This window comes from Rhipicephalus sanguineus, chromosome 2, assembly GCF_013339695.2.
Source record: "Rhipicephalus sanguineus isolate Rsan-2018 chromosome 2, BIME_Rsan_1.4, whole genome shotgun sequence".
Taxonomy (NCBI): Eukaryota; Metazoa; Arthropoda; class Arachnida; order Ixodida; family Ixodidae; genus Rhipicephalus; species Rhipicephalus sanguineus.
Window position 1 is genome coordinate 62,269,496 of NC_051177.1, and position 22,244 is coordinate 62,291,739.

Consider the following 22,244-nt stretch of genomic DNA (forward strand, 5'->3'; position numbering starts at 1 on the left):
CATCATTCTCAGAATTGCCGCGACGCGAAAACGGAAAAACGGCTGACAAGGCTAACGTCGTGAAAACTCTGCTGCCGTAGCCTGGCAAGCGAGAGCACGAGTGTACATGAATTAAATAAAAATATGGGAAAAGAAACGAGAGTGAAGTGATAATGGAGCGAGCTGGAAACCCGTGCACCGCAATGCACGGTTGAGTGAGCGCGCTGCGTCTGTCGACTCCGCGAAAGCAAGACTCAAGATACTAACACCGTGAGACACCAACGGCATTAAGGTGAAACAAGCGAGCGTTAACGTCGCTATACAGACTGGACAGGGCACCTGGTTTCACTCACTCTCTCAATTTTTGTTTTCACTTCCATAAAAAAAAAATGTTGGAGGAAACGCAGGACCTCTTCCTTGCACTCAACGGACACATCCGCGCTATCCCAGATGGCCGCACGTTTCACCATTACAGCTTACCACGAAGCGAGCCATTACGCGACGTTACTGCGCCGTATACATGGCAAGAAAGTGAAATCGCGCGATAGCAGCAGCGCGTTCTGCACACGCCCGGTGTTTTCTTCAAGTAACGCAGTATTATAGCACGCAAATCCGAGACTGGGGGCAATGAAGTGTTTTCCAGCGAGTTTATCTTGTAATGTGCCTGAGGCACCGCCTCACTGCAAACCTCGATTCATACAACTACCTCGATGTCTCTGAGCTATACAGCGTTTGCCGTATAGCAGGAACGTGCAAGCTCGGCCTTCGTAATGAAATAACGAAACGAGTGACATATTACGTAACGACGTCACACTATAACGTAATACTACCGTTGCGCTTGATTAGGGGTGTTGATAACTCCTGTTCCCAGTTGAAAACAAGTTACTATGCCCTAAACTGCAGTTACTACTGCTTTTTACCATAGTGCCGCCTTACAACAGCGTCGCAACCCTGTATGCTCGAGAAGCATCTGATTTTGCAAATCGCCACAGAGCCTCTCCATGCCATGTCAGTGTTTAGGCTACACTCGACGCAGTGGTCACATTGAGACACACTTGGAAACAGACCGACATTCTGCCTCACCTAGGGCAGTTACGCTCCTATACTATTCCGGCTAGACAGTTAATGGTATAAGGTAAATAAAGTTGAAGGTGTTTTGCTTTACAGACGGGCGGCTATTCACGTTCCATTGTCCAACACGGTTCTCAAAGAAAGAAAGAAAGAAAGAAAGAAAGAAAGAAAGAAAGAAAGAAAGAAAGAAAGAAAGAAAGAAAGAAAGAAAGAAGAAAGAAAGAAAGAAAGAAAGAAAGAAAGAAAGAAAGAAAGAAAGAAAGAAAGAAAGAAAGAAAGAAAGAAAGAAAGAAAGAAAGAAAGAAAGAAAGAAAGAAAGAATATAATCTGTAAAATTAATGAAAGAATACAGACAAGGCAACTTTAGTAAAAGAAGTAGACAAGCCATCTTCCTATTAACATCTGTCAAATTAATGAAAGAATGCAGACGAAACAAACCTTAGCAAAAGTAAAAGACAAGCAATTTCCTTTATGAACGCCCTATAGCTTTCCTCTAAGCGACAACGGGCGTGTGCGCGAAAATCCACTCTGGTCAACCCATTCGCGACCGACGCTGTAATATCCCCCGCCTAATCCCCTGACCTGGCGAGAAGGAGAACGTGGTCACCAAGTCTCACGTAAGGACACCAACGCGCACAGAAACCTTATTACATAGCCAGCGATGGACGCTCTATAACGTTCGCGCGCGAAGCCGAGGTGAGCGTCCTTATAGTCCCAAAGCAAAACAAACAACGGCCCGTCTGCCAGCCGGTTGAGAAAGCCACGCAACGTACAAGAGACCCCCCCCCCCCCGGAAGCACTCTCCAGAGTTGCAGCAGCTCGTGCGGAGGCGGCGGCGGCGGCAGCAATCGATATATTGCGTGGGCCGTTGTAAGCTTCCACCCACGCGCACCCGTCCCGCGAACGGCACTCACCCATTCACCATCTTCCCTCGTCCTCCCCTCCCCGACGGGAAAGCGCGCTCTGGAAAAAAAAATGAAAAATAATAAAGTTAACCTGTTCGAACCTAAATAACTGCTTACGGCATATAAGTTACCGTAAGAGGAACTGAAACGAAATTTGTGAATGAAAGAATACGCCCGTTCAAGTTCAAAGGCAGCTAGCGCACGTGCACTTGAGTTCGTTGTAGCAGAGTCAAGAGCAAGCAGTCAGGCAGCTGAGTTAGACAGCAGGAGCGAATGAGCGAGGGTACGCTAACTAAGGTGGGCGTAAATCAAGGCAGGCTTTCCCTTCCCCTTTTCCCCGCTCATGACTGCGATGCAGCCTTTCTTTTTCCCCTTCGTTTCCCTAAGGTCATCGGCCTCCTCTTTGGGGAAGAGGAATGCCCAGCTTGCTCTCCCGCTCCCGTCTCGGGAAATGCGCGCCAGTTTGTGTGGCGTAAAGGAAAAGAAGACTGCTGGCGGCGGATGCGGGTGCAGGTTTCGTTCGAGACGCGGTGTTCGCGCCGACCGTTGCGCGGGACGTACAGAGGGGACGCCCACGCAAGTCCCAGGCAGTAGTGTAGCCAGAATTCCTTTTCGTGGGGGCGGGGGGGGGGGGGGGGGGAGTACAGGGTTCAAACCATACTTTATGTGCGTTCGTGCGTGCGTTTGCATCTGTTTTTGCATATGTACTCATGCAAAATTGACAAATTACGGGGGGGTGGAAAATTTGAACCCACCCTGGCTAGGCCAGTGATATCAGGAGTGTTTGGTGCAAAACGTGAACGAATCGTGAGTACTAGAAGTACTATAAGTACTACGCTTTTGAGAGCAGCTAGCTGGCCCTTGTGCATAGCGAAGCGCTAATTATTACTCCAGCTTCCGAAAAAGATTGATGAGGGCTGCGGGCTACTTAGTGCTGCGTGCGTTGTCGGCAGCGCGGAACTCGTAATATAAGCTACGAGGAGCGCCTCACAATGACAAGTTATATTAAATGAAGACATACTTCCTCAGCGGTCATCTGAACACCGTTTTCGTCGCTTTGTCAAGTTTTGTTTTCTCTATAACCTGTGACGAGTATGTTCTATAGACCTTGTCAACGAAGGCTCCCTGGGAGCCGCCATAAGCCTCTCTGGGCTGTTAACATGCGTGACCCCCTAAAAATGCACTGCCGAGGCTGTGACGTCAGCTTTTGTACTCCTGTGCAACAGCCCAGAAAGGAGGAGAGCCTTCTCTCCGTTGAAAAGGTGTATAGGCGATGCGCAAAGCGCTGACGAAGCCATCTGCCGCCACGGCTCGGAAGCGTTGGTGGGTCCGGGCGAGCAGTGTTCCCGCGAGCGTGTACGCGAGTGCACGAATGGGATGTGTTTTTATCGTGATTTAACGACTCTGTCGGGCTTCAGCGATGTCTAAAAATAACTGCTGCGTTGTCGGCTGCTCAAAAACGCACAAAAATCGCCAGGAACACAGGTTTCCGGTGCTATTTCATGAGCGAGAGCGACGGCGGCGGTGGATTGCGGCTGTACGACGCAGAAGGTAAGCAATCGCGCTTCGTTTACGGCATTGTTAGAACGGTTACCGTGTTTTAATTTCTCCATTTATGTCGCTACGTCTTCAGCGAACGCTACTACGTCTGCACATGGTCGCCTCGACCGCATTGTAGAAGCGACAATGCACATGAGGTTGTTATTACTGATAAAACGTGATGCCTAGGCTATCTTGAAAAACGAATGGCGCGAAGTGCAATGCCAGAGAATGTGGGGCAGGTGACGGCTCCTTTACAAAAGCGCCGTGGAATCACACGTGTGCTGCACGAAATCGACTGCATTCTACCTATTGATGGCACTGGAATGCGATCATCGGTGCAGAATGTTCGCTGTGCGCCTCTGCACCGATGATGACAAATTTATCGTTTCTTTTTTCACAAGCTTATCGTGCTGGTTTCAAAGTTTTACGAACGCTGACCCTTCGCGTGGCCGCACCTCTGAAATCTATACGCCGGTGCGACAGCGCTCCCTCAATATCTACTATATAAACCCATGGCACGTAAACGAAGCTACTGTGTCGAGAAAAAACGTTGGTTCACGCGTCAACGCATGCAGGCATTCGGGACGTTATAAAGAAAGCGGTGTACTTACGATGAGCTCCACTTCGTAGGGAAGCTTGTTGACGCTGGTCTGTGGCAAACACTTGGCGCATAAGGACATTGTCGTCCCACATATAGCTGTGACATCGAACACATGTCCACTATTATAAAGTGCCGCTCATGTGCGCACACTATCGCCGCAAAAGTAATTATCTGGGATGCGCACAAGCGGCAAATCTCACGCGCGCACAAACGGCAAATCGCACGCCCGCAAATGAGGCGTCCGCTACGCGACCTACCAGCGGTTCCAACGGCTGCCGCTACGCGGCTTTCAGTGGCGCCCCTAAGGCGCTGCGCATCGCGGATGTGGAACGCTGCCAAAATTTTATTTCAGGGGGTATCGGCCGCTTTTTGGAAACCTCAAAGTGGCAGTGAGCCCTTCGCCGGAAGCATTTCGATTCTCCCGTTTGACCCGACCGCCTGTTTCGACTAATTGAAATGTTAATTATATTAATTTATTTGATTACTGTCGCAATTGACGTCTCCAGCCTTCTTAAGGTGTGTGGCGCTACAGAAGTAATTATGAAGGCAACGATCAAATATTCCATTTCTCATATTTTTGAGGATTTTCGGACACATTTCTTGGAACACCGTGTGTGTGTGTGTGTGTGTGTGTGTGTGCGTGTGTGTGTGTGTGTGTGTGTGTGTGTGTGTGTGTGTGTGTGTGTGTGTGTGTGTGTGTGTGTGTGTGTGTGTGTGTGTGTGTGTGTGTGAGAGAGAGAGAGAGAGACACAGCGGCAATATCAGTCATACGGTCGTTTTGTGGTGAATAAATAGCGCATATAATACCCACAGGATTGCTGCGCACTGCTTTCGATATGTGTTCGAAAAGCGACCGACATAGGTGGTGTACAACATAAACACCGTTCTGCTGGTGTTAAACCGTGATGGTATTGCCATGGCCGCTGGATGGACAAGCGGCGGCCGTGGTATTGCTACGACGGGTGGATCCAGAGGTGGAGTCCGGATGTCCTAACACCCCCCCCCCTTAACTTTTAATGCATATCACCAAGAAGAGGACCAGTCAGGTCGACCCACACGCCCCCCCCCCCCCTTTTTTTTTGCAAAAAAAAATGTTATCCACCCCTGATTGCAAAGCCTTCAGTGTGTGTTCAGTGCAGATTCTTCAGTAAACTCAGCATATTTCGTCCGGTACATGGGCGTAATGCAATGCCTGCAAAAGTGGTTTATCAGGGAAAGATGCGCGCCCTTTGAAAAGGGCGTCCATTGTCCGACACGTTTCTATACGGTAATGAAGATATTAAATTAGTTCGCAAGAAATATTCATATCCAGAAATCGAGAAAATCGGCTGCTTTTATGCTGACCTTTCGGCAGTGAGTGTGTGTGTTTTTTACTGCAGTGTTCGGTAGTGATAGTCTTGACTTTACACACAAATCCTTTCACTGAAATCGTTTGAGTCATTCAAGAAGCGAATTACCCGACACACTTGCTCATATTTGTGCCCGAGGAGTTGCGGAAAAGGACCCGATGTGGCAACAATGATAGTGAGGCATAGCAAGCAGCTAGGCGGATGGCACAAATGTCCTCGGTTCTATGCTTGTACTTGTTCTGCGAAAAAGGCATCAGGCAAGTGCAAAGGGAAACATAAAAAACAATTCTGTCGAATGCGCAGGCGAAGTCATATACAGTGGAACCTCGTTATAACAGACACTGATACAGCGAATTATCGGTTATAGCGAACTAAACACGAAGTTTGGTTGGCCGCGCTTGATTACAGTGACATTCATTCTTTTTATAACGAAACCGTGCACACGAGTGCCGCCGAAATATCGGCTGTAAAGAATGCATATTTGGTTCGCGCGAGTCTTAAGACTCGAAAGGTAGCATTTAAAAAAATGTATATTTACAGGCAATTCACAACCAGCTTTTTCAAAAATTTGCTTGTGACATTAAAGATTTGGTATAAAATTCTTCGAATTCTGAATGCATGCCTGTTTTCTTAAACGAACTTTGTTGCGATTTCACCTTCTGATGTTCCAACCTTAGTTTGAGATGCCACATGGAGGCAGGTAAGGATAACCTTGTTTATAAGGCGTTTGAAGCCTAGAGTAATGCGTTTTTGCATCTAGGATGTTTGCGCTAACCAGATTTTCCGATTTCTTAGAGCCAGTTTTTATTTCTTCTGCTACAACGAATATCGGGTATGACGAACTAATTTACGGTCCCGATGCTGCTTCGGTATAACAGGGTTCGGCTTTGGTCGAACTGGACGATGCCTGAATGTGATATTGCAAGGACGCAACTTAAAGGTGCAGAATGGCAGGTGCTGTAAGGCCTTCTTGTCCTGCATTACGTGATTATCAGTGCGCCTGTGTCCCACTGCTTCATCAAACGCTGGTCCTGGAGAAACACGCAATTTATTGATCAGACAGCGGTGATGTTACTGAGGCCTCTGCGATTACCAAGGGCAATTGTGTCATGCATAAGCATTTGGTTGCCTTGTCCCCCATATTTTGCGTACATTCGAGTGCGCAAACTGCGGCGCGAGCTCGTGACAATGTTGATTTTTTTTGTTATTGTTTTTTACTGCGACGTTGTTAAGCTTGGTGCTTCGTCGTTGACCGTAGACAGAAAACTATCATCATCATGGCACGAGCTCTCTTCGTCCTCTTTTTCATCCTCTGCTTCGCTCCCAGAACACGTGCGCCGATTTGTCTGGCGTGGGATGCAATAACTCTGTTGGGCGAGAGAACGAGTACAGAGAGAGTGCGAGAGAGAAGAGAGAGAGAGGTAGAATGAGATAGAAAGAAAGAGAAAGAGAGAAATTCTTGGCGAAAAAATTCTTCGCCAGGCAGGATTCAATTTTCAAACCGGCGTACCCGCGATCCGAGGGTGAGCGTCGTTACCACTCGGCTATCCAGGCACTCTAGCAGAGCATAGCATAGTCTTTTGTAGTATAGGAAGAGCTCCCTGTCATCGGAGCTTATTTTTCTTGAAATTCGGAGGGTGTTTTATAGAGTTTTTTTTTTTTTTTTTGCGGAAATTCGGCGTTTACCGGAGTTTAGTTTTCGCAGTATCCCTAATTGTCCGAAATTCGGAGCATATTTCGAATTATTCTCATTACTCCAATATCTTCGATGTAATCATAGCTGAACACGAAAACATCACGAAGCGTATTTTAGTTGTCTGGAAGGTTTGAACCCACAAACACATATACACACAAGCACAACTACTTGATTACAAAACACCTACGTCTGCGCGTATTACAACCTTAAAGCTTGTAATTGACGCATGCATACTTTACGAGGTCCGTATATGCGACGTCATCTGGCGTGAACCAGTGCCGCCAGGGGACGGCATATCAAGGCAGTAACGTAGCCAGAAATTTTTTTTCAGGGGGAGGGGGGTTCAACCATACTTTATGGATGTTCGTGCGTGCGTTTGTATGTGTGAGTGTATATATACACGTGCAAAATTGAAAAATTTCGTGGGGAAGAGGGGGGGGGGGCAGGGTCAACCGTCCCCCCTCCCCCTCTTATGGCTACGCCCCTGTATCAAGATGTCGTCTCGCGCTCTTCGGCGCCCTACGTTCGGTTGGCGTCTCCTGCTCCTTGCGCGACAAGCCCTTCGTTAAATGAGCGCTAGGTGCGGTCTACGAGTACGAGACACTGTTGACGTGAGGTAAAATTTATATCGGCCAAACCGGCCGATCTATCACTGACCGCTTAAGACATGCCCTTTCGATAAAGAACGCACCAGGGTCGTATTCATGATGGTGAAGCGCTAACAGAAACGGAGGCTTATGAAGAGCACAGGACACGGCCAACTGGCAGTTGTTCTAAAGGGTCGTATTGGCCGTTAAAACAGGAGTTAATCGGATAAATCTGAATTGTAAACAATTTTACCGGCGAGTGTTTGTCGGATTTTTTTTGGATTTATCCGAAAACACGGAGCCCTAAGTATAGTTATAGCAAGGGGTGGAAAGGGAAATGAGCTTGAGGAGGAGGGAAGGGAGGTGGGGAGAGAGTAAGGCACAGCATAGAAAGAAGGAGAGAGAGAGAAAAAGATAGAAAAAAGAGAAAGTGAGAAGTAAAGAGAGAGAGAGAAAGGCGAGAAAGAGAAAGAAATACATAACGAGAGAAAGAAAGAAATAGAAATGTACAGAGACAAAAAAAGGCATAGAAAAAACAGAGATGAGAAAAAAAAGAAAAGAAGAAAGAAAGATAAAAATAAAGAGAAACAGGAAAGACGGTCCAGCCGTACACTTCCCTCAGGCTTGGAACCACCAGTGCCAAGCTGCCTTATTTTTTATTTATTTATTTTTATAACTGAATCACGAGTTTAGGTATCCTTGTTTATTCTTTAATTTTGCCGACAAGAATGTGATGCGACGGTTTGTTTTACTTTTCTTGTCTTTTCTTTTTTATCTGGTGCGTGTGCACTCGACCTGGCAGTTTATCTAAGTCCACCAATGACGAGGCCTACTCGCCAACGTCACCCAAATGCTCTAACCCCCTATTTTGCCCGAACGAAGCTATTCAAATACTCCTTTTTTTTTTTCCGCGCACCATTAATGATTGGAACAACATACCTCTATAAACTCTGTATTACTTTACTATTTTACTTTTTACACTTGCATTGTTCAAAGCTGTCTCCTTAAAAACATATTTTCCTTTTGTTATTCTTGTTGGTTTGTGTGTGTGTGTGTGTGTGTGTGTGTGTGTGTGTGTGTGTGTGTGTGTGTGTGTGTGTGTGTGTGTGTGTGTGTGTGTGTGTGTGTGTGCGCGTGTGTGCGTGTGTGTGTGTGTGTGTGTGTGTGTGTGTGTGTGTGTGTGTGTGTGTGTGTGTGTGTGTGTGTTCAAAATTGTGTCGTTCAACTTACAACATTGTTTTACTTATGTTGACCTTATGTTGCGCGCATGGACATTTTTTTTTTCAACTTGTATAATTACAGCAAATATGGCGTCTCTGTATGTGAAGGTGTTCAGTGTTAGCCTCGCTCGCAGGAATTCAATAAGCTGAAGCGTAGTCGCAGTTGCGCATAGCAAGAAACAAAACTCATTTTGAATACTGAATTCATGAACAGTGCTAGAGCATTGCAAGGACAACTTCCTAATGTAACGACTAAGTGCTGAATGTAAGCAACAGCTGCATTTGAAAGGTGTCACCGTACAGCTTGACTCGCTTCTTGGCGAATAATCACTGCCAGGAAGGGCTGGTGAACGTGCGTAAAGTTTTCCTTGGGCCCGCTCAACGCAATATCATGCGGCACGTGGTACTGAGACAGTCTCTCATCTTCAGATGGCGATGATGTCGAGAAGGGATTTCCGAAGAAGTCATCCTCCGTTGTGTTCGCAACTTTCACGGCCTATAGGTGGCGCGACTGCACATCCAACATGGCGGTCGTTGAGATTATCGGCCCGCTGCAGACGATTTAGGAACGTACATGTTTGGCGAAGAGCAGTTCTTTGCGCTTCGGCTGCACTCCGATTTATGTTTTAGTGAAAGCAGGGTGGCGGTGACATATTATAATAAGTAAACGAATGTCGGGTACGTGATTAGAACCTCATTAGGAAGATAAATATGCACACAATTGTAAATAAAGCAAACACACTAGTCGCGTTGCTTGCGGCGCTTAATCGCGCGTTGCAACCCCCGCTGTGTTGTTAGCACGATATGGTAGTAGGAGACTCAGTAAAGATGTCTCAGTAATATCAGAGACAATCTCGGAGACATGCTTTATCTCATTTTTGCTTGCATTGCATTCTGCCGCGTAGCTAGCTCAGCTCCCTTCAAAGCAGGGGCGTAGCCACGTTAGGGCACACCGGGCCCGTGCCCCCCCCCCCGAAATTTTTTTTTTGCCATAGCATACAGAGCAGAAAATGACACTCGACCACATCTGCCTGCTCGTCCCCACTGCAGATCAAGGAGGTGCCCCCCCCCCCCCCCCCCCCGAAAAAATATTTCTGCCTACACCCCTGCTTCAAAGCACGAAGTAATGTAAGTAAACGAAAAAAAAATGTGTTGTCCTTCGAGACCGAAGCACAAGAACCACTTGAGGCATGTGCGATTATCGGAAATACGATTTTATTGTGCTTTCTTGGTAAAAAAGAGAAAAAAAAAAAACAGCGGATTGCCACAATAGGTCGACAAACAGCGAATGAAACCAGCGCAAGACTCTCAATTTTCACGTTTAAGAAGGGACGTTTCTGTTATCATCCTACGCTTTCGGTGTTTATGAGAAGTGCAATAAGTAACATCGTACGGGACAGGGACGAAAACACAGCGCCATCAGCAAGTAATAGAGAACAAAAAGAGCTGGAGATGTGAAGGTCACGGAGGCACTTCACAGCCACTTCACACGTGGAATGGTGCAATGGACGCTTTGAAAGCGGACTTTTCATTATATTGTAGAGGCGGAACGCATTCCTTATCAGTTCTGGTATTGTCTGCACAGCGACTGTGTCGAGCGGAGGAAAGAAGCGCGAGAAAGGTGATGTGAGGTAGTAGACATATACTCAAACACAAAATGGGATTCTGCATACATTCATGGGCCTTGGTTATTTGCTTGCGAAGTTTAACCCGCTTAACCACTCACGGCTTTTCGAGGCGCTAATATGAAGGGGAGGCTTTTGCTTTGCCTCCCGTTGTACGCTGTGAGCACCGAGGCCCGCAGTAAAATCAGTTGCCTTTTTCTTTTATTTTCCGTTCACATTGAGGAACCGAAAGTGTCACGTATCGAGACCGTGCACACCGTCGCAAAACGACCCCAAACGAGACAAAACAAGTGGCAACATTCGCTGACTCAAGCGGGTCCGACATTTCAATAATCTCAACAGAGCTTTCGGCGGCCACCGCTCAGCGGCGCCACGGTACCTGGAAGTTGCGAATTGTTGCGAATAGTCTTGATGTCCATAAGCCAAGGAAATCTCGAGAGCTCACTTTTGACGGTTACGAGGACTGCATTTCGCTTCACTTCATCGATAATAAACGACAACTTGAAACTCGATAGCCGATCAACAACTGAAACTCGATAGCAAGGTAGCCGAAACTATAGCAGATCCGTTTAATAAATTTCAGCAGTTTGCTCCACATTGAAATTTTCCCCGCGCAAAAAAGGACCCCGTGCGGGGTCGCTTTGTAAACGCTTGGCGGGCCGACAGCAGTCTGCCACAGCGACAAGATAACTGAAGCAAAGTGCGAGTTCGGATGAAGAGAGAGAGACAAAATAACGTCGGGGCGAGCTCTGAGAAAGGCGCTCCTACAAGACGAATTAATTTTGTGTAAGACTGCGAGGATAATTGGAATAAAAAGTAACGAGTAACGTGAGACCTCACGTTACCAAAAAATGGTAACGAAAGTACGTTACCCGTTACAGTTCCGAAATAGTGACAAGTACGTTACTAAGTTACTGAAAAAAGTAACGCGTTACCGGTAACGTCGTTACTTGTAAAGCGTTACCGCCAACACTGATATATGGTGATTGTACTGTAGGGAACATGGGAGGAAACGACGCTCATTTCTGCGGCACAGGCGGGAGCACGGCGCAGCGTCATTGAGTTCTGTGCATTGCCCGTGGCTCGAGCCACACGGCACGAGTTATGCGAGAGGTGCGGCTGGGTAGTGGTACATGAGGCAACACTAAACTAAATTACCGGATTTTATTACGAAACGCACCGCAGTCGGGAGCTCCGGATTAATTTTGACTTCCTGGCGTTCCTTAAAGGGACACAAGAGTGAAACAAATTAGTTTAGACTGATAAATTATACTCTGAAAATTCTAGCATCGTTAATTTCACCACCATAGGTTTAAAATATATGAAGAAATCGATGCCAATAGTTTCACTTTTACATTTCCCACCGAAATCTCTGATGGTGACGTCACGGGTTTCAGTGTTCTTCCGTATTTTGGCCACATTGGCTCAACGAAATTTCCTGAAACTTGGTATATTGTGGCTCCCTCAGAGGCCACTGTACTTCGTTTTTATCGATTATGATACATAGGCAATAGTAGAGGCCGTCAAGGTCTATGACGTCACGGCGACTGGCGCGGGAACTTCAAAGGTGGCGTCGCCACCCGCATTTTCTTGCTGCACGTTCGCTCGCAGCAAGCGTGGCGCTTTTGCTACAGCGAAAGAGCTATTTCCCAGTGATCAGCCAAACGTCGGCAGTCGGCCAGGGTTGCTTGGAATCCTAACCATCATTACCAATATTTCTGATGCGAGAAAAATCGTTTTTCTCTTTAATGTCTTTTTAACGTGCGCCCAAAGCAAAGCCCACAGACGCTTCCGCATTTTGTCCCCATCGAAATGCGGCCATCATGACCAGGAATCGAACCCACGTCCTCGAGCTAAGTGGTACAACACCGTAGCTGCTTTACTAAGAAAACCTTGGTAATGACATTGGTTAGGATATGATTTTGTCTCCCTGCTCGTGGCTTGAAACGTTTCGGTGAGATTACATATAGCACATTATTTTATTAAGGCACTCACAATTATGCAAGTGCAGAAGGCCAATGAAGGCACGAGTGCATAATTGGTGCAAGCTACAGCATTTAAAACGTATGTTGTTGAAAAATTATTGATTTACAAGGTCGTATGAAGCCAGAAGGGCAAAGTTGAAGCAAATCCATACACAACTTATGATTCCAATACCGGCTGAAGTACCCTGCTGGCATCTCCCATACATTAAAGTGCCAAGAGTATATTCTGGTAACCTTTGTAGGAACTATACAGTATTCTCAATACGAAGAGCCACTTTTACAAATGAAGGCTTGGACTAACCTCAACACTGAAGAAAGTGTCCTCGAAAAAAGGGCACTAATGCCCCTTAAAGTTTACTCAATTGGATACCATATGAAAAAGGGTAGGACTTGTTGCGCACAGTAATGTGCCAGATGCAGGGTGTCGGAACCAAGGAGGTTTAAATAAAACTTGCTTACCTCCCTGGTCGAACGAAATGTTTTTCGTTTCGGTTTCAGTTTCTTTCCACCGCAAGAAAGTTCCGTTCCGTTTCTGTTCAGGAACGAAAAGAAAAATGTTCTGTAACAGTTTGTAACGGTTTTTTACTTGCAAAAATTTGAAGTTAAAGTAACGATCAAAAACACTGTATTTGGGGTATAGTTACTTGCGCTCCTCTTACCTGTGCCACGAATTCCTACCAACTAGCTCAAACTAGTACCCTTTAAAGTCGCTAATCATTTTCTCAAAAGTCAATTACGAATTTCAAGTTTTGAGCAGGCTCATTGCTTTGTGTCAAGGAAGTGAGCACGATCTCGGAAGCAGCATGTCATCAAGTGTATTCTCTGACGTGCGAGACCGCTGTTCTGGTAAAACAAACTTCAACGCCGAGAATGCCCTGTCCACGCTGACCTGCGTGACAGGCATATGAACGTCTACTTGCGTTAGTATAACGTCTCTGGTTGCCACTGTTTTCGTTTTTCGCACAATTTCAACACATCTTTACTTTGGAATTCCTGCCTTAGGTACGCGCTAATAGCCTAATACTGTACCCTGAGATATGCATTATTACTCACGTTGCATGACCTCGGTTGTTCCGCATGGGCAAGTTATTCCGTTAACCGAAAAACAATAAAAAAAATTCCGTTTCACTCAGGAACGACATAATAAAGTTTCTGTTACGTTTTCGTTCCGGTCAAATGTATAGTCTTTCTTCTTTTTTTGATTTCCATTCCGTTCTGACACACTGGCCAGATGTCACGTCCCTCCTTCGCATTACAGGCGAAAATTTCACAATTTCTTTTTCTTAAAATGAAGGTGCCAGACCAGTGGCTCTCACAGGGATGTCCGCGAAACCCATCCTCGAAAAAAAAAAAAGAGAAAAAAGACACCAAGAAAATATGTCTTTTACTTTGTAGGCACACTATGTCTTGCGACAGCAGCCCCCTTATGATTTGTGGTATGTTTCACCGCACAAGACTTTTGCATTGCGGCGGAGCCGACTTGTCACCCCTTCTCCATGAGATGGGCGACATGATGGTACACAAGGTAGACAGCAATTGTATTTTAGTTGTGGAACAAACACCAGAGCACAAAACTAGTTTTCATTGTGTACAAAAACGTGTCCAACAGGCACCTTGTCAACTTCAATGCTTTATCTTTCCTCAGTGCAGTTTACTGCATGAAGTATATTACCCCATAAATTTTGAAATTCTGTGGAATATAGCTGTGAACAAGAAAAAGGCAAGAACCGGGGCACATGGTACAAATGAAGACTTTATATGCCAAGAAAACGGTTACAATTCCTTGCTGGTAAAGTAAGGGAAGGGAGGAGTTACTCTTTATTTTAGCAACACGTAAAAAAAGTTTCCCTCTGAACGGTCCCGTGCATAGTAATTTGATTGAACAAATGCATTTCTATGTATACAATGTGCACCTCATGACCGCAAATGTTCTCACAGCATCAACCCAGAAATTTCACTGCAGACAATGCGTGCATTGTATTATGCACAGTAGGTAAAACTACGAAGGCTCTGCTAAGACACACGACCAAAACATAGCATGTCATATACGTGAATAAGATGTAGATATCCGTAATACATAACTTGTTATTGCTAAGTATGGTGTATTTACTCATATGTAACAATAACGTTATATTTTCCAACCATAAGTATGAAACAAAGTTGATTGAGTTGCCTGTATACCTGCACCTGGTGCAAACCTGTATCTTTAATCAACATTTTTTGGAGTGAGAGTCATTGTAGCAGTGCTTTACTACAAATCAGAGTATTATAGTTCTGGGATTAAACAACACTGCAATTTCAAAACGCTTTTTGAAATGTCTAAATGCTCCAAAAACATTTGTGGGCAGGTGCACTCGTACTTTCAGCTAGCTTGTAGCTTCATTAAGGCACGATTGTGATTATGAAAACAGCAAGGCGCTAACAGCGGCAACAGCTATAACAAAAAAAAAAATACCTTGGGGGAATTCCATTCTGAGTATAGAGTAAGGCACTCTGGCGTCGTAAATCTGCACATTTCAGGTCTATGCATCAAATTTCACACCTAAACAAAGCGTGACTCCTGCTACTGACACTAATTCATCTAGTAGTAACAATACGAGCCTGGTGTCCCCAAGAGACAGCTATGCCGTCCTTCTGGTAAATGAAGCAACATAAAACAAACAACAGACATACAATTCTCTAGCAAACAAGGAAACAAAAAAAAAAGCGCTGCACAAGCAGAGACAAGAGGATCCCAACACCAATATTGCACACTTAGATTTTTGAAATGCTATGAGACACAAAAGCATGCTCAACTTCACACAACCACATGCACACACAGCACACTACATATTGCATTTCTCAAGTCGCACTATGGGCGACTTGATCCACCGGTATAAGAAAAGAGACCAGAGCTGGCATCTTATAGAGACCAAACAAGACAGCGGGGTAACCACCTCCACAAGCGAAAACCTTTTTGTTCTACACAACATGCCAAACGACAATCACAAAAAAGTTAAAAAAAAAAAAAAGTCGAGCACAACTAACACATTGCAACACAAGTGGTGAAATTATAATGAATCCCTGACGATCGGTTAGCTTAAGCATATCTGCAGCTCCCAAAAATTTTGATGGTATATTTGCGATGGTTGGCAATTACAACTAGCATCTGCATAGGAATGTTCAACTCTGGTTTTATAAGGCACGTTGGTTGTCGTAAGAAAATGAAGGGGGTGGGGCTGTACTTAGTGACCATGGCAGTCAATGTGGACGATACAGCATAAAATCTGAACAGCTATGGTAGGTTTATTACAGAAAAACAAACATAAGGTATGATATGTTTAATCAAGAGAATGGTGTGAACCTAATCTTACGAGTGCTTTTAGTCATTAAAACCTAGCCGAGTACCAAATTTCGTTGTAAAGTTGTTCACAATAGAGAATCTATGGTGGAATGCTTCCATAGCTAAGCCCCCACAAGAAAAAACAATATTTTAAATTAGTTTTAGTTCAAAGAAATCAAAACATCAGAAAGCAATGTGACCCAAAGTTACTTCAGTCTAACTCGCACTCTAAGACCACCTGTGCTTCCCAAGTCTGAACTGTTCAGGCTTGCATTCATCCAGCTAAACTATGCGAGTCATTTCAGGCTTTTTAGACAGACTATCATGCAATTGCTGACTCCAAGCCCAGTCCAACAAGGAAAATTGCAGCACCACGATTGTTGGTGATGGTGAAGCAGCAACTCTTACACATGATCAGAATCATGTAGTACCAGCACTCTACAGCAACATGCTCATAACGTGTGCAATAAAAAAAATGACAAACCCCTGTGTCTTACAAACACAGGAACAAATAATGTATATATAATGCATAGCTTATGCTCAAGCAGGGGTAAATATACAGAGACCTGTGGCCATGAGCAGAGGAAGAAACAGTCCATACTGAGATTCACCCCGAATGCGGGGAGAACGAGTTCAGTTTACCTGCAATGCGACAAGGCACTTTGGTGATGTAGATGACACAGACTGGTGAATGGTTAGAATAGTTAACGTAGAGAGCAACGGTGCTCCTTCATCACTATTATGCCGCAACGCGGTACCACATAAAAGGCCCAGTTCATGAGACGACAAATACAGTAAGATGCGAGTAGAAAGGAGCCGGGTGACACCCCTGTGTAAACATGCAGTAGAAACAACAATTATGCTTCGATTCAAAAACGATTTAAGGCACACACTTGATAAGAAATAGATGTTCAGAAATCGTCGCGAGACAGCGCTCACTTGTTGGAAGTTACAAGAGACGATGTTCCTTTGATAAAGGCTAGTCTGCAAGACACGGAGCATCAATCTCAAGAGTGGCTTCGGCCTGACAACTCCCACAGGAAGAAGTTTAGAGTCACGATCAGTCAACACAACAAAGGCTATGCATGCACGCATCTAGTTTTTTTTTTTTTTTTTCACCGGTTGATCGCTGTTTTTCAGACTTGCGTTTCGCACCAGTCCCTCCATCAAGTGCAAGCCAACAAACAGAAGTCCTCATTACTCCATAAAATACGGCTCTCGGAGAGCGGCAGCACACTGCCCCCGAAATCGTGGTGACCATTCAAACCACACATAATGCAACAAGGATAAACAAATGCAACGCATCACAACCACTTCTCATCCTTGAGGTGGCGGTGCTCCACAGTGATCAACCGGCAAGCGTTGTCAGATGTGCGGGTGAGCGAGCAGGTGGCTGGCAAAGTCGTACCTGTGCTTGCACTGGTGACCGCAGAGGTTGCACCTCCACGGCTTGCGGAAGGAGTGAGCACCACGGTGCAGAAGGTATAGGGTGCGGTCGTAGAAGACCACATCACAATACTGGCACGCCAAAGGGCTTGGGTAGCGCATGTCGACGCCACTGTCGCCGTCGGCAGTGGACGTTTCGGGCGTGCTGCGCATCTGTTTCTCGTCGGCTTTGTCCGTGGCGGAGGTAGAGCCGAATGCCGCAGTTGGTGGAGGAGAGATGACTATGCCGAGGTCGTGGTTCCCGTGCACCGCTGTCGCGCTCCATTGATTGCTGGTCCCCAGGGAGCAGTGCTCTTGTGACGACGACGATGAAGGCATGGTCCAGTTTCCCGTGTCGGAGGTAATGAAACCATGATCTTCCGCAGTGGACTGATTGTCGTGAGGAGAATCCCTGCTCTCGTCAGCTCCAGCCGCCCTCGTGCCAGTGCCAGCCGAGGCGTTGTTGTTGCTGACGTTTGTGTTGTTGTTGCTGTCGCCAGTGTCAGCTGTAAGCGTGTCGGTGATGCTTTCATGCATTTCCGATTTCACCACGATCATGCTATCGTCGTCGTCCTCCTCGCCTCCCTTGTCAGCTGAGTCGCGCTGAGACGTTACGCTCGTGATTCGAGGAGATATTTCCGAATAGTCCCCTTCAATGTGGTGAACCTCTATCGCACCCACACCATCCTCGGAAGACTCGCGATACACGTCCATTGCCATGGTACTTGGCCCCAAGGTGCAGACTTCACCATGTGCACCCTGGTACGGTGAAGAGAGCAAGGAAGCTAGGCCTGATGAATTTTCAGTTGGAGATGAGGAACGCAGGGCTCTACGAACGTGGTAGGTCATGTAATGAATCTTTGCTCCTCCTGCCGAGGTGGCGACAAAGCCGCATATGTTGCAAATGTTGCTGCGCGGAGTATAGCCCGACGAGTGGGCGTTGGAGAGGTGACACTTGAGCATGGGCACAGAGGGAAATGTCTTTGCGCAGAAGGGGCAGCGCAGTGGCCTCTGCTTTGAGTGCTTCCGAACCGTGTGTTCGACGAGATGGTCCTTGCGGAAGAAACGCCGGAGGCACAGGCGGCATTCAAAAGGGCGGATGCCCGAGTGGCTGAGCTTGTGCCGCCGCATGTTGGCGAACTGCGTGAAACGCATGAAGCAAACATCGCACTCGTACGAGCGGTTGTCCCGCGGGGGCGGGTCATCGCCAGACTTGCTCACAGCGGTACTCGTGTTGTTGTTCATCTCTCGTACAGCCCTGGTTTCAGCCCTGGTTTCAGCCCTGGGCGTCGTCACGTCCCCCTCCAGATCCATCCTATGTGGTTCTACAGCGTGGCTGTGCTACCTGAAAGCATAGAAAAATGATGCAGCCTGTTAGAATGTGGCAGCAAAAATGTATAGCGCCACCGACATCGACGGGATTGCACAGTGAAGAAAGAAGACGTCGGACGTGACCTCGTGCGGCGCGGCAGCAAGGCTGGCGCGAGGGGCGCAGAAAAATAAAGAAAACTTAGTTGGTTTTAGGCTTCGGCGCTAGACGGACGTGTCGTGTCGTTTTCTTAAGTGTGCTCCACAAATTGGTGACCCGGACATTTGGATCAAGCAGCAACTGGTGCCTGATCATAACGTGCAACACGAAACAAAAAGACGTGGAGCCATGTCAACCACCGGCAACGAACGCCAGCAAGCCTCGACCAACTCGGCCAACGCCGAGACCTCTTCAACCGCTGCGGTTATTTCGAACACCATCCGACTGCCAGAGTTCTGGGAACGGAACCCCTCGGCGTGGTTCATCCAAACAGAGGCCCGTTTCGAACTCTCACGGATTACGTCCCAGACTCGCAAGTACCTCCTCGTGGTCGACGCGCTTCCAGCGGCCGTTATCGACGAGATTTCCGACCTTCTCCATTCGTTTACGCACGACCTACCAGTCGCCTTACGACGTAATCAAGGCTGCTATACTGGACCGCACGGCTATGTCGGAACGCACTCAGTTGCAACAGCTACTCTCAATCGAACAACTCTGCAATCAACGGCCAAGCCAGCCACTGCGTCGATTCCTTAATCTATTCGGCCCACGCGTTTCCACTACGGGCAGCACCTTCGTCCGTGAGCTATTCCTTCAGCGCTTGCCCACCCAAGTCCAGATGGTGCTGGCAACTGCTTCAACCCAGAATTTGTCAGAGCTCGCTACATTGGCTGACAAGGTTATGGAAGTTGCCAATCCACTTCCAGTGGTTGCAGCTGCAATTCCGGCTTCAGCATCGCACGCCGTCAGCCCTTCACTGACAAAGCGGTCTGAGCCAGAATCACCATCATTTCCCGTCGCTGAGTTATGCGACAGACTGGAGAAGCTTCTGGTTGCCACTACTCGTAGGAGCGCTTCTCCTCCTTCACATCGACGTCGCTGTTCTCCATCTTATCGACGCTTCCCATCCATCGAGAGCCAGTGCAACAGTGAATCACAGCACTCTGACATCTGGTGGTACCACCGCCGTTTTGGCGCTCACGCGCGTCGCTGCCTCCTCCCTTGCACCTGGTAGGAAAACCATCCGGCCGACTGCTAGCGGCGACAAGCGGTCACAGGCCTACCCCATGTCGCCTCTTCTATGTCAATGACGAGGTCACGGGCAACGCTTCCTAATTGACACAGGCGCACAGGTCAGCATTTTCCCTGCTACACGAATGGATCGCACCGCTACTCCCATGCTGTACTTGCAAGCTGTGACTGGAACGCGGATTCCAGTATTTCGACAACGGTCGCTCACCCTCAACCTGGGACTACGAAGACCGTTCCGCTGGCTGTTCATGGTCGCCGACGTTCCTTCTGCCATTATCGGTGCTGATTTCCTCACCGACCATGGCCTCATTGTCGACGTCAAGCGACAATGTCTCCTAGACGCGACAACTTACCTCTCGGAGAAAGGCATTGCTGCGCCGGGAACCACAGATTTAGCCCTCTCTTGTGCTACGGTTTCCAATGAATCCTTCGCGGCTTTGCTACGAGAATTCCCTGACATCACCGCACCGCCTAATTGGAAAAAAACCAGTGTGCCACGACGTACGTCATCACATCATTACTGTCGAACCTCCTGCTTTCTTCCGGCCACGTCGACTTGCTCCGGACAAACTCAAGGTTGCACATGCAGAATTTGAACATATGCTGGAATTGGGAATTATTCACCCGTCCGCAAGTAACTGGGCAGCTCCACTCCACATGGTGCCCAAGAAATCGGGTGACTGGAGGCCATGCGGAGACTACCGATCTCTGAACACTAACACAATTCCGGATCGGTACCCGTTACCCAACATACAGGATTTCACTGCCGCTCTGCACGGTGCCAACATCTTTTCGAAGATTGACCTCGTCCGCGTCTACCACCAAATTCCCATGGCCGAATCAGACATACCCAAGACGGCTATTACAACACCATTCGGACTCTTCGAGTTTTTGCGAATGCCGTTCGGTCTCAGGAATGCCGCTCAGTCCTTTCAACGTTTCATTGACACAGTAACACGTGGTCTACACTTTGTTTTCACCTACGTCGACGACTTGTTGGTGGCCAGCAAATCTGTGGAAGAGCATTTACAACACCTTCGTTGTCTGCTACAACGACTATCTGACCACGGCATCGTCATCAACGCCTCGAAAAGCGAGTTTGGTGTCACTAGCTTAGTCTTTCTGGGACATCACCTGGACACCAGTGGCATCCGCCCACTTTCATCAAAAATCGAAGCAGTCCAGAGCCTCCCTAGGCCCACAACGATCACGAAGCTGCGGCAATTCCGCGGCATGCTTAAATTTTACCGCCACTTTATCAAGAACTGTGCCGATATAGTGGCGCCTTTGGACCGTCTGCTTACCAGCAAGAACAAGACATCCTTACTACCTTGGGACTCCACTGCTGAAGACGCCTTTATCAAGATCAAGGGCGCGCTCGCCAACGCTGCCTTTCTTGCCCACCCCAACCCCACGGCATCTCTAGCCCTCATGAGTGACGCGTCTAGCACAGCCGTGGGAGCGGTTCTCCAGCAGCGTGTTGACAACTCATGGCAACCATTAGCCTTTTTCTCCAAGAAACTCAGCCCAACACAAGCTCGTTACAGCACCTTCGGTCGAGAGTTACTTGGAATTTACCCTGCCATCTGACAATTTCGCCATATCGTCGAAGGTCGACCATTTACAATTTTCACTGACCACAAGCCGTTGACATATGCGCTTTGCAGAGAGTCGGCGACGCCCACGCCACGAGAAATCCGCCATCTCTTGTTTATATCTGAATTCTCCACCGACACCCGACACGTCAGCGGCGACCAGAACATACCTGCTGACACTCTCAGCCGCATGGACGCCGTGACATCACCTGCAACTCCTGCGCCACTCGATGTGCCGACACTCGCAGCACACCAAGCTAATGATCCCGAGCTCATACAACTGCGCTCATCTAAAACAGCACTGCGATTGCACGATATCCTGCTTGATGGCGCCAACCTCGTCTGTGACACTTCTACAGGCACACACAGACCATTTGTCCCTCGCACATTACGCAAGCAGCTTTTCGACACACTGCACCAGCTCGCTCACCCCGGCGTTTGTGCCTCGCAACGCCTTGTTTCACCGCGTTATGTATGGCCCCGGATGAACGCAGACGTACGGACTGGGTACGTGCATGTACACCCTGCCAACGTGCCAAAGTCCACAGGTACCCTGTGCCCCCAACACGCCAGTTCAGCAATACGCCAGTTGCAGCTCTGCTGCAACCGTCGCAGCAGCATTCGTCACAACATGGGTTGCCCGCTTCGGATGCCCTACCAAGATCGTGACTGACAGAGGACAGCAATTCGAGTCTGCCCTCTTTCACGAACTCCTACGCTTGCTTGGCACGCATCGTCTTCGCACGGCTGCCTACCACCCCCAGACCAATGGCCTCGTGGAA

General features: G+C 47.5%; 1 protein-coding gene across 1 annotated transcript in view; it reads right to left on the minus strand.

Moving 5' to 3' along the window:
* Positions 1–14,292: 14,292 nt before the first annotated feature.
* The window catches only part of LOC119383094 (zinc finger protein ztf-16), a 29,938-nt gene continuing 21,986 nt past the window's right edge, over positions 14,293–22,244 (minus strand). Inside the window, exon 3 of the mRNA XM_037651086.2 lies at positions 14,293–18,652. Coding sequence (XP_037507014.1) covers positions 17,248–18,621 — 1,374 coding nt within the window. The 5' untranslated portion in view covers positions 18,622–18,652 and the 3' untranslated portion in view covers positions 14,293–17,247. The remainder of the gene's footprint in view (positions 18,653–22,244) is intronic.